The sequence below is a fragment of the Populus euphratica genome, unplaced genomic scaffold (genome assembly GCF_000495115.2).
Source record: "Populus euphratica unplaced genomic scaffold, PopEup_1.0 scaffold1148.1, whole genome shotgun sequence".
NCBI lineage: Eukaryota > Viridiplantae > Streptophyta > Magnoliopsida > Malpighiales > Salicaceae > Populus > Populus euphratica.
The window spans coordinates 37,174-53,381 of NW_011501004.1; the positions used below are offsets into that span (position 1 = coordinate 37,174).

A 16,208-nucleotide genomic window follows, 5' to 3' on the forward strand; every position below is an offset into this window, starting at 1 on the left:
AATCAAACTTGGATGCTTTATATTTTTTTTACTTTCTCTATTCTTTTAAAGTTCATGTTTTGTGCTGGAGAAAACAGAACAAATTAATTAATTAACAGACACAACTAAAACTTAATTGAAGATCAAACAGACTTAATATTAGCGTTCGGATTGGTCTTACGACAGAAATATGAAATCATCATTCAGTAAATACTAGATATATTTGCAGATGAAATTTGCGTTAGTATGGGGAGAACCATCTCTGTGTGTGTGTATATCATTTGAGTTTTGCAGACTAGCTTGTGAAATGCGTGGGAGGGATAAAGATTGACAGGAATACTTCATTATATGTCTTTAATCTTTAGATAAAGTTAGCAATAGAGAGCAAGCTAGCTATATGTCTTCCCATAAAAATGTGTCTTCTCTTTTTTGTACCAAGTAAATTACTCAAATTTTGCTTCTTTTGGAATCAACATATTAAAGTAAATGCTTATTCTATTATCTAAATAACTGTTTTATTAATAAATCAATTGATAATTATAAAAATAAAAGTAAAAGCTTATTGGTTTTTGTTTTTGTTATTTGTTAACTAGAATAAAATCCCAGTTTTTGACCTACATGTTTGTTCAAGAGAATGTTTTGGCATGACCTATAACACAATAACACATTGTAAGAAACTAACTACTTTTTATGTTGTTTTTCAAAAATGTTTTTCATTTTAAAATATATTTTTATTTTTAATATCAAGATATTAAAATTATTTAAAAAATCAATTTAATTTTTTTTTTACCCGCAGTACCCTACTTGGTTTCTTATATTACATAGAAGGTTTAGGGTTCCATCCACGATTTGAACATGGGGAGTCGAATTGTTTACCCCAGAAAAATTTGAGAGGTGGCACAATAGTTAATGGACTCTGCTTATGGTGGTAACCGACTCCTTATTTGGATTCTGGCGTTAACTAAGTCAGAACAACCCTGTTTATGTCCAGCTAACTAATAGCCACTAACCCTCTTATTGCTAACTATCCCAAGAAAATAAAATAAAATTACATTCTATAAAATGAATAATGATGATCGATTAAACAAGAAACTAATTTTCCTAATTCCTATAAGGAAAGGAAAGTGATTAACATAATGGCAGCACTTCTTAGAGAACAGTATTCGAAGAATTCAACAACATAATAATTGATGCAGAAGAGACTGAATACGGATTTGATAGCTATGGACTATATTGACAGGATAGATCAACGCTTGTAAGGAACAGTAGATCAGGTCCCATTTGGATATATTTTGCGCACAAGTCGTGGGAAAAGAGCTATGCTTATTGAGGATTGTTTTCCAACTCCAAATTCCATTATTTACGCCTATGTTTTGTGTTTTTTTTTTTTGCCTGAAAAAAAAATTAATGCAACTTTTTGGGACTTTATTTTGTAGTGATTTTTATTTTGGTTCCACAAGCCCAGATCTCGGCATTTGCAATACCTTTTAGTTGGATTTTAAAATTTTACTTGTGCACTTATGAAAATTAATATACAGGCACCATAAATAGATTGCATTTGCAATTCTTCTACATAGGACTTAACATGGCACTTGTTATAATGCCAGAAATAAATGAGTTAAAGTGAAACTTTTTCTTGCTTGCAGTGGATGTTAAGTAAATCTAATATATTTAATAATTTGGACACTGATTTTTAATAACTAACAATAATTATAAGTACTTAACCAAACAAAAACGCAAACAGGTTAAACAACAATATGGAGAGCATCGAAGACAGAAATGTACGAACTCTAAATAAGTCATAACACACAGAAACGTTTTGCTTAAAACCTCGTATACTCATATGATAGGATAATACATGAGAGGTGCAACACATAGCAACTAGCCAAATGATCCTCTCTGTTGATGAAAAAAAGAAAGAAAACACTCATTCACGAATATGGTATTTAGGGGTTAAGGGCAGCATTTGTGGCAGGCATTTTGCAGATACCGAGATCTGGGTTTGTGGGAACTATTACTACGTAGGCCTTTATGGCACTTACTATGAGGCCATATATAAATGAATACTTTAAAACGGAGGAATAAATAGGACCCTTATAATGAAGGATCCATCGCTTGAACCCGTTTCTATAATGCGATTCGATGGCACTTTTAACCTGGACGTAAGCATAGGGATTGGGCACTAAGTAATCCGATATCTGATTGAACAGTTCTGCTACCTGTTTGTCGTTTCCAAGAGTACTGTAGAGTATGCCTTTTGTTCGCAGCTCATTCACATCTTCGGGGTTATCAATCAATGAATCCATGAAGCATATGTAAGAAGTGACCCAAAGCTTGTCAATGTCACCGAGGCATGCTTCGTAGGCTACGAGGTTTAAGAGCAGGGGCTTGGTTGAGTCATCTATGCTTAGTGGAGGAATGTAGAGTCTTCCGGCGAGTACTGTTCTCCTGAACTCGACATCGGTGAAAAAACTAGTCTTGCTTGGTTTGAAATGGATCCCAACATTCCTAAGTTCCTTGGCAGGAAAATACCGGCCAGACCAGGTCTTACGAGAATCATCCCTGTACCAGCTTTTCCGTGTACTAGCATCGGGGACCTCTTTGCTTCCAACAAATTTGAAATGAAAAAGTTCTAGAAGATGGGCAGGATTCGGAAGGGGAGTCATCTCACTTTCCTGGCCTTTTGGATTTGTACTTGACAATATTCTGCAAAATTTTTGTGAAATGGTTAGTAAATTTTTTTTTGTCTTTTCCCTGCATGACTCTCTTTGAGTGGGCATTGAACGAATATGCTTGAAAAAAGCTTCAAACAATTCTGTTTTCTCTCCTCTGAACCTCAACCTCGTTAATTCATCAAGAACTTCAAAGGGGAGTTGGTTCTCTAGTAAGAACAAATCTCTTGCAACCAAAACGACATCGTGACTAGACATTTTTAGTTTCTCAGGTTGCTTTAGGAGGCAGAAGAGGAATTGAAGAATGAAACAACCATCAAAAAACATCATCTGGGAAAATTCCTTGTTCTTGAGCTGGCTTGATTCATCCTCTATATAGTATTTTCTTACTCTGCTGGCCACTTGCTCAACCCTACGGTACATTTCTTGGTACTTTTCTTTGTACCGTTCTTGATTGAAGTCATTTACACAATCCTTGACAAACTGGCGGGCGAATGTAACCTTGAGCTTCTCCATTGCCTTGAGTTCATCTTTCCCATGGTGATAGGGACCGATGGAGACAAGAGATGGATCATAGCATTCCTCGTTCTGTTTAATTTGACGAATTGTCGACGGAACCTTTGGAAACTTTGGCAGGTTGGAAAAATTGATCTCTTCATTGGTGGCAGCCATCATGCTGTCAAGCAATCCATAGTGGATGTCTTCTCTTGTGTCAGCTATCGTGCTGTCCTGACACCCATACTGGCTTTGCCCGGTGGAAGACATCGTTATGTCATGGCTTGAGATCACGATTTCCTGCAGATTCGCACTCATTATTGGTGCGTGCAGACTATTAAAGGAGGAGATTTTAACTATTTTGTTTCAAGCACATCAATAAAAGGATACGAGTCCATTATATATAGGACTTCAAAATATTGAAGTAGCTTTTGGTTTGGAATATTTTAGCTTGCTTGGAAGTAGAGCTTAATATTGTTGGCTAAAGCTAAAGGAATAATTGGATTTATTTACTGGTGTTATTTCTCGAACTTTTGTTTTACAGGGAATGTATGACGTAATTGGAGATCCCTTTGCACCATCACATCTATTCGTCCACTGCTTATTTTGAGTTCCACGTGTACTTTATCCAAGCTAAAATGTGAAATGCTGCAAGGAAGGGATAAATATGATCGGCAAGCATGTTCCACGTGTACTTTATCCATGGATAAAATGTGGCAAATAGATCAGCGATGTGTGCTCTTTCCTTTTTCTACTGGGCAACTATGATTGTCATATGTTTCAGTTTTAATAATGAAATTACAGTTTATTTCCAAGTTTTCAAGAAATTGAATGTAACTAATCTACATTTTTTCATACAAATCGTATCCAATTCTCCACTCTGTTGAACAAACTGGCGGGCCATCATGAGCTTGGTATTTTTCATTGCTTTCGTCTCTGCCTTTCCATGGAAAAAATGACCAATGGAGAGCATCAAGGGATCATAGCAATCCTTGTTCGCCCCAATCACACTAATCATCCGCGGAACCTTTTGAATGTCGAATTTGGCTATTTCTAGTTGTGAAGGTTTTGATAAACCACCACATACTTTGAGGTGGAGATACGATTCATTTATATAGAGCATGTATACATGTGTAGCTAGACTACTAAGAGGAAAGAATCATAACATAAATACAATATATTACATTCTTATAATTATGAGCTAAGAATTCGAAGGAGATTCTAGAGAATCCCCAACACCCCTTGCAAGCTAAGCATGGGATTAGAGCACATGCATAACTTAGAGCGAAAAAATGTGAAGAGTGGCCTGGAAACATTTTTGGTAAAGACATCTGCAACTTGAAGAGTAAAAGGAACATGTTGAATGCAAATATGACCAGCGACCACAACTCAACTTCTCGAAGGAAATGATAGTCAAGATCAATGTGCTTGGAGCGCTTGTGAGAAACTAAATTGGAGCTTAAAAAGATGGCACTCTTATTGTCACAAAGAAGTAGCGATTGATCTAGACAAGGGACGTGTAAATCACACAGGAGATGATTTAACCATAAAACCTCGGCAACAATGGAAGCAAGAGCATGATACTCAGATTCAAAGCTAGAGCGAGATACCATAGGTTGCTTCTTGGCACTCTAGGAGACAAGGTTATCGCCGAGATATATTGTATTTCTTTTTAAATTAATGAAGAAGCTTGAGATGGAAAATTTTTTTGTTGATATTTAGAAATTTGTTTTTATCCTTTTTCAGAATGAACGAAGGCAAGACATTTAAATTGGGAAATTTTAGGGCAGACATCACAGCTACCCTCAAATTATCAATTTTATATCCACTATTTTTCGTATAAATTTTACCTTTATTTTGAGTACTCAATTATAACTCCTGTTAGAATTACTTAACAAAAACCGTTAAATTTTCTACAAAATGATTTCGTTTTACATATATAAAAAATGATTTGGATAGAAATGTGGATGAAATGTCTTAAAATGAATGGAGGTCCTTAATTGAAAATCTGTGAAAGTTTGAAGGTAAATTTGTGTTTGTCCGTGTAGTATCAGGAATGATAGACATTAAGGAGGAATACTGATTAAGAAAACATTGAAAAGAACCTTAAAGAAAACAAAATAAAATTACTTGGCAGACGTTAAAAAAATAATAATAAATAAAAAACACACACACAAGCAGAAATAGCACCAGGTACAGATAGCCAGGTAGAAAACTATGAAGATTTCTTACAGGCCTCTCTCACATCTTTTATTCCTAGCTTCACTTTCCCAAGACAATTATAGTGCTGAAATATAAAAGGTGTAGAAGTACTACATATCAAGCACGCTGCAGTTAAGGGTATAGGGTACTGTTATTGACTGGCAATCTGCAGACACCATATAGGGGTTCCGCTGGAAACACTTTCACGTACTTAAGGGCACTTACTATGAGCCCAAAAATAAAAGAATACTTAAAAATCACAGTATAAATCGGACCCTTGTAATGAAGGATCCATCGCTTGAAGGTGTTCCTACAATGTGATTCGATGTCCTTTTTGACTTTGTTGAAAGCAAGAGGATTGGGCACTAAATAATTGGCTACCTCATTGAAGAGTCTCGCGACTTCTTCTTCACTTCCGAGGGTAACGAGGAGTATACCCTGTGAACGCAACACTCTCACATCTTCAGGCTGATCAATTAGTGAATCCATGAAGCATATGTAAGAAGTGACCCAAAGTTTGTCATTGTCACCGAGGCATGCTTCGTAGGCCACCAAGTTTAAGAGTAAGGGCTTGGTTGAGTCGTCTATTGTTAGTGCAGGAATTTGGAGTCTCCCAGCTAGCCATGTTGGTTTGAACTTGACATCAGTGAACTGGCTGGTTTTGCTAGGCTTGAAATGGATTCCCACCCTTCTAAGGTCCATCGCAGGATGATAACGATACAAGCTTGTCCGTGAACTATCAACAGTGACGTTCTTATCAACAAAAGTTACAAAATGCATATGAAAGAGTTCAAGGAGATGGCTGGCACCATAGTACTCTCCCATTTCTGGGTCTTTTGCTGAATAGTTTGATATTGCTCTTCGCGGAATAGTTTTGCAGAAGAACTTTGATATCTTTTTCCTGCATGACTCTCGTTGACGGGGCATTGCTCGAATGTGCTTAATGAAATCCTTGATCAATTTTATCCCGTCTTCATCTGATCCGAATCTCAACTTCATCAATGACCTGAGGACTAGAAAAGGGAGTTGGTTCTCTAGTAAGAACATGTCTCGTGCAACTAAAGCAGCAAAGTGACTAGACATCTTCAGATTTTGATGGTCACGAAGTAGACAGTGCATGAATTGGATAACAAAGCAACCATCAAGAAACATCATCTTGGTGAATTCGGTCATGTCATTGAGTATAACTGATCCATCCTCATCATAGCATCTTCTCGCCACTTCAGCCACATCCTCCACGGTTTTGTACAACTCTTCAATATTGTGTTTCCCACTCTGTTGCACAAATGCGCGCGCCATATTGCGTTTAGACTTCTCCATCTCCAGGATCCCAAGCTTCCCGTGGTAGTAAGGACCTATGGAGACCACCATGGGTTCGTAACATTTCTTGTTCGATTCAATCCCACTAAATATCTGTGGAACCCTCGGAATTCTAGGCCCTTGCTGCTGGCTCATGCTATCTGTCCGCTCAACTCTCATTATGGATCCCAACCAATTATTATTTTCCGGGACTAAAATGTGTGTTTCACCCATTAGAAGTACAGATATTTACTGAACAAAGGATATTGTGAACAAAATAATTTATCTGTACTTCCAATACATATCATGAACAGGTCACTACGGATCTATTAAATACCAAGTTAGGAACTAGAATCTTACCTTACTTGGAAGTTGAGCTTTGATGCTTTAACTGTTTTTGCTCTTGTCCAAAACGTGTTCCTCAACTGGAGACAGCTTCAGCAATAAAATTTGCAGTGTAGCATCAAACCTAACGGTTAAGTTTCTTGACATCAAATTGAAGTGGTAGTTTGCATGATAGCACTGTGAATAAACCAGAAGAAATTAAATTGTCATTAGTTAGTGTGATTACTTTGTCAAAATACTACGTATACTGCTTGCAAAATTGAAATATATCTGCTTAATTTCTTACTTTGTTATCTCATTTATGATGGCTGGCTACCATTTTCCAGTGCACAATTTATTAAAAAAATCCCAAGCAAATGTACGCAGTCCAAAACTCAGATAAGTATTAAAGAAGATATGTTTCAATATTTGCAGGTAGTAATATATACTAATAACATGAGAATGCGTGTAGGGGAGATAAAGATTGGATTGTTCCATGCTCAAAGTGCAAGAAAATTAAAGAGCATATATAGAACAAACTTTTGTTTCTCCAGTCTTGGTGATGAGAAAGAGTAGAAGTCGAGCCCCACCAGGCTGCAACTTGCGTTTTCATTTGTTTTCATTTTGTGCTTGATAAGCTTGGACCGAATTTCTTTTTTAAAGAAAAAGCTTGGAAATAAATTCCTTGTCGAGAGACTGGGGTAGAATTTAAGGACAAGCTTAAAAGATTGACTTTGCTACGTATTATAGATTATTAAAGAATAATATAAAATTATTTATAAAGATTGTTTCTATTCTGAATGAATGTTAGTACTCAATAAGGTCCAAGCTGCACAACAACCATTGAGAAATCAAGAGTTATTTGTACGTCATACCTTAGCATAAGCATTCAGCAAATAGCACAATCGCAAATAAACAAAGTTTTTTAGTATGCGACTCCAAGCAAGAACCTTGGGTAACTCATAGTGGTGTATTTTGTTACCGTACTTTTATTTTTTTATTTATTTGGAATGTTTGGATCAGCTTATATTTATTTTGATTAATTTTTATAAAACCTAAAATTAACAAATAAATAAATATTTAGTGACTATTAATATTAACAATTACATGATTTGAACCTGTAATAAAAAACAAGCATTTTAATTTCAAACTCTTACCCGTATATAAAATGTAGTTTTGAGCACTGAACAATTTTAAAGTATGCATCTTAAATTTGTTGAAGTGGACCGGCGGAAATACAAGAATTATACTTTAGTTTTTCTCTTTTTTTTTTTGGGTTTTCAAAGTTAATTTTGAGCAAATCAAACAAAAAATTTTTATGTTTTATTAATTTCTGCACATTAATTATCTTCAATTGGAGGCAATTTTTATGAATTATAATATGGTTAAGGAATGGATACATGATTGCATTTTTATTAATTAATTAATTATTTGTTTTTTAAAAAAAAACCTCTTAAGGTCAATTGAGACATCAAAGAATGCCTATTCATCAACTGCAGTGTGATTACTGGAAATGAGCCGAGAAAAATTGAAAACATGATGAAATTAGTTGAAATTTTCAGATAACATTAAGACACCCCAATAAACTTTGAGGGGTAAAATTTTCCTTTATATTTCAATATTATTCTTGGAATTTCCTTCACCCTCCGTTGAAACACATTGCATTGATTTCCAAACTCAACACCCCAACGTCACAGAGGGTTAGCGCCCCTTCAAGTAAACAACTATCTACTTATTTCTGTTAGTGCAAACCTAACTCTAATACTAATACTAATTTGTTAAGACAATATTTCTGAGAGGCATAAATGAAAAGATATAAAGAGAATAAAGACAAGCTAATAATATATAAAATTACATGATTTGATAAATTACCTACAAATCTATTACAGAGAACATCTTGATGATCATGATTACGTGAAAGGAAGTAAAAATAAAAATAATAAATTGTCATTAAATTTTATAGTTATTAAAAATTCTAACTGATATTCAAGAGGTTTTTAGGTAAAAAAGTTGTTATATTAAAAGAAAGATGAAAATCATTATAAAAAAATCTTGTTTAAAATAAGTTACATTATTATTTAATTTTAATAATAAAAATATCTATTTGCATATATGGTAATATTCGCTTACTGCATGCTAGGATTTTTTTTTTTTTTTTGAACACTTTCTTTACACTGAATCAACATGCCCCCAAGAGTCCATTAAAAGAGAGTGCCACCATACGAGCTTAATCTGAAATATAATGAAGGAGATGAGCTTAAAAACCCAATTCAATATTCATCATCTTTTTTGGTCCAAACTACCGTGAAGGCTAGCCCTTGACCCAATCACTCTTTAAACTTACTCATGTTTGGTTTAGCAAACAATTAGAAAGCCCAATAGGTACACCATCATAAATTCAAAACTTAGAAATAATTTATTTTAGTTAAAATGTTTTCGCTAATAAGTTTTATCTTTATTTAAAATCTCTGAAACCAATTAGTATTTAGATAACGACTTCTTATTTATATTTATATTTTATTTTTAATTTTACCGTGATATTGATTGAGTACGACAACTAAATAGCAAAACTCTTCTGTGCTACTTGTATTCTTGTACGAACACATCATATAAAGCTGGAAAAAAAATCCTAAACTAAGTTCAAGAAGATAATTTTATCTATGGGGTTTGTGAATTTGTAGAAATTCATCAATCCAGTTCTTCTTTTCTTCTTCTGTGAACCTCAAGTTCATCAACAAATCCAGGACTGGATAAGGAGGCTGATTCTCCAGTAATAATAGGTCCCGTTTCACATCAGCAACATCCTGAGCACTCATGTGCAAATCATCATTCTTGCTTGTGACACTATGGATGAATTGGACAACGAAGCAACCATCATCTTCTTGAAGTCCTCTCCACTGATCTCTTCTATTAAACTCCTATCATAGAATCCCCTTACTTTTCCAGCCACCTTTTCTACCTCCTGGTATAATTTTTCTTTATATTTTTGGTTGTTTTCAATTTCTTGGACAAACTTGCGTGTCATTGGATCCTTCAAACTCTCCCCATTCTTGAGCTTCTTTACACATCCGAACGGTGATAAGTACCGATTGAGACCACCAAGGGATCGTAGCATTTCTGGTTCTTCTTTTCACTAGCAAGAAGTTTTTCTGGAACCTTCGGAATCTTTGGCCCACTATCCAAAATTCTCAGATTCGTTATCCTTTCTCTCCACTCATCACCCCATCACTCGCTCCTGACATAGATTTAAGCTCAAGCCACATTATTAGTTAAGCTTGTTTTCTTGAAGGAGTGAGAACAAAAACATGTAATTCACTAACTTCTACATCAATAACTCTTCACAGAAGCAAAAATGGGTCAAAAATCAATTAACACCAGCATAAGCCAGACGCATATATTAATTAATTAATTAAATCTATCAAAACCTATTCATGTGAACAAAATTGTAATAAGAAATTGTGCCATCGTTTACTGAACCTTCAGCCACAAATAAATAAAACAGAGGTTCACCCAATAACAACGAAATTGATTTGCCTGAAGTTTACGAGAGGCCGGTTCACATGGGCAATATTTCATCAGGTTTTTACTAATAAATCAGCTTTTTTGTTCTCGAGATAAGAAGTAAAGGCCGTAGAAAACAAAACTCATCTAAATCATAAACACAATACCTTTAAGTGAACTCTGCGGTCAGAGCTCCTTGCCCTGAAAGCTGCAAAATAAGCACAGACACGATAACATCAAATTAAGATCTCATTCAGTGATACGCAAGCACAGAAAATATAAATGGAAGAATATTAGTAGACATACACTCGGTGAGATTACCAGGCTCTCTAGAGCACTTCTCACCTGAAAAAGAAAAACAAATGGACATAGTGTGCTTTAGTGATGTGGAGATTCAATGCGAGATAGGGAGAGAGAAGCGGAGATATACCACGGTGGCAAACTTGGAAACAAAAACACTGCAAAGATGAAAAGGAATGTTATTTTCTCCTTGAAAGTGGATGGAAAGCATATGTCCAAGCTTTCTGTCATGTTTTACAAGATCGAGTTTGGAATTTCAGAAATTATTACCTTCTTCTTCATCTGCTCTGGAAGTTTCTTTTACAGTGGAAGAAGTTAAGTCTGCTATTTGAGAATATGTTGGTAATAAGATGCTCTTAAGAAAGCTGGGGACATTGTAGGAGAGGCTGCAAAGTGCATCTTTACATAATAACACCTTAATGCATTTTAGTATTTTCTAAAATATAATTGTGAGGCCCATAAATAATTTTAATTGTAAGCCCAATAATTATATCCTAAAGTGCCTATTCTTTTAGCCCAAATGCATGGGGCCCAACAATCACAAAGTTTCCACTTTCTTCTCCCTCTTCAAATCTTACCTTACAATTTGGTCCTATTTCCTTTATCTCTTGAGTAAGTTTCTCCATCATTTCTAGTTACCACATGGTATAGCTGTATGGGTCTTTTTATTGATATAAAACTGTTATAAATTTTAAGGTTTATGTGATATTAATTTATATGTTATGGGTTTGTTTGGATTGATTTGTGTGTGAGTAATCATCTATGCATATTAATATAAATTGAAATGGATTAGAAATAAATTGATATATAAATTTGTTTAATTGATGTCTTTTAAAAGTATTTTGTGTAAAAGAACTTGAAGAACTTTTATATTAAGAATAAAATAGGGAAACATGGAAGAATTGGGTGGAAAAATGGAAAATCTATGTTTGAGGTTTAAAATGCCATAATTACAGTTTGCATTTTCGCCAGCCAGCTAAAGTGAGCCTCGTTTCCTTAAGGCTGAATGAGTGGGCTAAATTATCGAAATTTTTAAACAGACAAAAGGTAGAAAAACAAGTCATATAATCCTAATTTTTCCAAAAACTTGATCCTACGAAAAACTAACTAGTGATGGATTCTTGTAACTGTTATGATTTATGATCGATCACACATGAAGAACGTGCAAGATCAACATTCCAATGAAAGATGCCAGAATATCATCTTACAACCAACATTGCAGCTTGTATAATCAAAACTGCTTCTTGAGAAAAGGGAGTTCATTTTACAAAGATTAAATGAAGAACAAAGATACACAACTCCAAATTACGAATTCAGACTGTCATAGGGAGCAAGATACACACAGAGGCACAGTTGATGTTTAGGAAGTCAAGTGCTTGAATTACTTGATGGAGATTAACACTTAGCCGCAATTAATCATTATTATTGCGAGGGAATATAGCGAAATAGCTCTGAATGGCAGTGAGTACAATGGTAAAAGTTGCAGCAACAAGTGCAATAAAGCTCCAAGGACTGCTAAAATAGGCATGCATCCACTCAGCTACCCATTTCTTGATGATGTTCTTGCGGTCCAGTTCGATTCGCCTTTTCACATCACTATAAGCGTAAGGGTTGGGCACCAGGTTTCGAGACATCTGATTGAAGAGATCAGCGACCTCCTGTTCACGAACAAATATGTTGAGAACACCCTCTGATTGCAGCACCTTCACGTCTTCGACATCTTGAATCAACGAATCCAGGAAGCATGCGTAAGAAGTGACCCAAAGTTCACCAGATGCGTCACAGCATGTTTCATACGCTATCAAGTTTAAGAGGACGGACTTGAATGACTCTTCTATGGTTATTGGCGGAAGAATTAGTTTGCTGCCACGGACTGATGATTTGAACTCCACATCTGAGTAAGCGTTAGTCCAGTTTGGCCTGAAGCGAATCCCCACTTTTCTAAGGTCCTTGGCGGACCGGTAAGAGTACCAGTCACAGCTTCTTGTAGAACAATGGATGCAGGCTTCTTTGTTGATGTGATCGGTATGTAGAAGTCCAAGGAGATGGACAGGCTGATGCTCTTCTGTTTCTTTCTTTCCCCACGTTTTTTGAGGTTGTTTCCAAATACATTTTCCAGCAAACTTCTTTATCATTTCCTTGAATGACTCTTCTCGAGGAGGAAGTGCACGAATGTGCCTGATGAAATCGTTGATCAGTTTATTACCTCCTCCATCTTCTCCTTTTCCGAACCTCAAATTCATCAATGACAAGATGACTTGGAAAGGGAGTTGGTTCTCTAGCAGCAACAAGTCCCTTTTAACCAGAACTACCTGATGACCAGGCATCTTTAGATCTTCAGGCCTGCGCAAGAGGCAGAAAATAAATTGGAGAATGAAGCAACCATCAAGAAACATTATCTGAGTGAATTTCTCATCATCAAACTCATCTGTCGAATCCTCAGCATAGCATCTTCTAGCGTCGATTGCCACCTCTGCCACCTTGCAGTAAAAGTCTTCAATGCATATTCCACTATCATCAACGAACTTGCGCGTAAATGTAACCTTGAGCTTCTCCATATCCCTGAGTTCAGGCTTTCCATGGTGATAAGGACCAATGGAGACCAGAGAGGGGTCATAACATTTCTGGTTTGATTGAATGTGTCGAAGCAAACGTGGGACCTTTGGAATCTGTGGCCCTTGCATTTGGTTGTTATCATTCTTGATCTGCCCTTCAGTGATAATGAATGATAGCCACTCACGAGTTTCGCCTGAGAAATGTGAGTTCGCATCCCGTGGGATTGAAATTTTTAGTTCTTCATTAGCCATTATTAGTACAGACTACAGAAGTAATCTACTAAAGAAGGGCCTTTTTTCCGGTTCACTCAGTATAACGTTAACATTTATCCATTTACAGTACTAAACAAAGTTAGATGGGAAGAAGAATCTTACCTTGCTTGGCAATGGGGCATGGGGGATTTTGATCACTGTACTTTAAATAAAGCATGAGATCTCCTTTTGAAGAAAGAGTGAGATGAAACTTGAGAAAGGGATATAAATGATTCTGTTAACATGACAAAATTCAGAGCTATAACTTCATCAGGTGAAAGTTATATCCTTGAGACAGATTTGTCTCATAATAGCGTGCGAGATTCTAGCATAGTTGTGGGAGAAGTTTGTTCCTTTTCTTCGTATCAAGTTCGAGCCCTACCGAATATGTTTATCACTTCAGGATATTTAATGAACCATAAAAATTGTAAGATGTTTAATTAACTATGAGGATTAGTATGCTACGAACCCGAATACCTCGTAAAAATAAAAAAAATAAAAAAGTTATCAGCAATGTTCACTTTAGAAACAAGAGTGAAAGATAATAATTATAAATAAAGTAGATGATTATGACCCATATGAAGCAGATGATTTTGACTGCCAAAAATAAAGTGATAAGATATTCCAAGCTTGCTACCTTATTAGCCGCCAATCTTGACCTCTATTTTTGGCGGTGCTATGTTCCACTTTGATAATTTTACCCATTTTATAATATGTCCTGCTCTTCGCCCCAGGTTGGAAGGAAAGAAAAATATGAGAAAAAAAATTATATTCAACAAGCGCATTTACAAAAAATATATTAAATGAGAAAAATAAATGTTCAAAAAAATAACATCAACTCATAAATTTATACTCTATGCCTTTTGAACAAAAACACTAAATGTAAAAAAAATATAAAATTAATCTCTAATAAATATTAAAAAATAAAATAAAAAAATCATACAAAAAAATATAAAAGAAAAAATATAAAAACTAAAAAAAGATATAATAACACTTGGGTTAACTTACCAAGCACACGGGTCACGGGTCAAGTAATGAAATTAGAATAACCTCATAAAACAATAAAGAAATCCATAAAGCCTATTCTTAAAAAAATAAATCAAAGTCATATAATGATATAAAAAAATAAAATTAAAAAAAAAACAATGTGAACCAAAATCCAGGTCATTTGATTGGAAGCATTAAACCTAAAAAAATTATAAAATTTTAATTTTAATAAATCAAATACTAAGAGATAAAATTTAACAAAAAAAATTCATAAAACAAAATTTAAAAGATAAAATAGCAATTAAAAGAATGGAGAGCAGATTTAAAAAAAAAAATAGGATGGCTTATTATTTTTGTTGAAAGATTAAATTAAAAACAAAAATCAATTTCACAAAAGAATTAAAGAAGAGACCACCAAAAAATGAAAATTAAATTTAAAAAAATTAAAATAATAAAAATAATTATTAAATGATGAAATTGTAAATAATTAAAATTTTACAAAAAAAAAAGAAAATAAAATAAAGAATCAAGGCCAAATTTTTTTAAAAATATTTAAAAAATATAGATTAAAGGAAGTAATTAAAAAATATAAAAAACTTATAAAAAATCAAGGATAAAAATTAATAAATTAAAAAAATAAAAAATGATTCGTAAATATAGTCAACCAGAAAAATTGCTTTTAAATTTTAAATGTTAAATGTGAATTTTCATCAAAACCCAACACGTGTTGTTTGGCGGGGGAGAGAACGGCACGATAAGTTGAATGACATGATCAAAACAATTTTTTCTGCCTTGCACCTAAAAAGAGCTTTTTTATATATTTTAATTCGTGTAAAAAATTAATTTGCCCCTCAATCAACCTAATATAAAAAAAACAATAATAATAATTACAAAAAAACAACAGAAAATACAAAACTACAATTAAATTTAATTTGTTTTTATACGAATTGGCTTATTGTGTTTCCCTCCTCTATTTTATATGGGATTTGCCCAAATACTCTTCTTCAAACCATAGACCTATCCACCTGGTGAGAGATTCAGCAAAATAGGGACCGAAACCCTTCAGATTCCTGACCTATTGATTGTTGAGATCAGAGTTTAGGAAGGTCGTTCAAGATGAATGGGTCTCATCTATGTCCTTGACAACTGGTGGAGGAAAGATTGTGAATAATATAAAGGCTTTAAAAGAATCTATTAAATTGTGCAACAGTGATTCAATGGGTAACATTGATGGGAAGATCAAAGCCTTAGAGCTGGAATCTGAATCCTTTGAGGGTTATAAAGAAAGCAGAGAGTTTATCAGCAAAATAATTGGCAAGAAGCAGACTGGTTGTTATTGAACTTGGAATTCTGTACCGAATGCAGGAATCGATTTGGCATCAGAAATCAAGAGTAGTGTAAACTTGGAGACAAAAACACTAGATTCTTCCACATAACTACCACTGCAATGATGAAAAGGAATTTTATTTTTTCCTTGAAAGTGTATGGAAAGTATATGTCCAAGCTTTCTGTCATGTTTTACGAGCTCTACTCCCTGGATAAAAGGTATCGACCACCCTGATCGAGTTTGGAATTTCAGAAATTATTACCTTCTTCTTCATCTGCTCTGGAAGTTTCTTTTACAGTGGAAGAAGTTAAGTCT

At 34.5% G+C, this 16,208-nt stretch overlaps 3 protein-coding genes across 3 annotated transcripts; all 3 read right to left on the reverse strand.

Annotated features, from left to right (window-relative positions):
• Positions 1–1,925: 1,925 nt before the first annotated feature.
• On the reverse strand, positions 1,926–3,416 carry LOC105117019 (UPF0481 protein At3g47200-like). The gene has a single exon (XM_011014551.1). It carries the CDS (start codon positions 3,414–3,416, stop codon positions 1,926–1,928), a length of 1,491 nt encoding a protein of 496 aa, XP_011012853.1.
• Positions 3,417–5,480: 2,064 nt separating this feature from the next.
• On the reverse strand, positions 5,481–6,827 carry LOC105117020 (UPF0481 protein At3g47200-like). Its single transcript, XM_011014553.1, has one exon. The coding sequence runs from the start codon at positions 6,825–6,827 to the stop codon at positions 5,481–5,483; it is 1,347 nt and encodes a 448-aa protein (XP_011012855.1).
• Positions 6,828–11,917: 5,090 nt separating this feature from the next.
• Positions 11,918–13,607, reverse strand: LOC105117018 (UPF0481 protein At3g47200-like). Its single transcript, XM_011014550.1, has one exon. It carries the CDS (start codon positions 13,577–13,579, stop codon positions 12,185–12,187), a length of 1,395 nt encoding a protein of 464 aa, XP_011012852.1. The 5' UTR covers positions 13,580–13,607; the 3' UTR covers positions 11,918–12,184.
• Between the last annotated feature and the right edge of the window lie 2,601 nt (positions 13,608–16,208).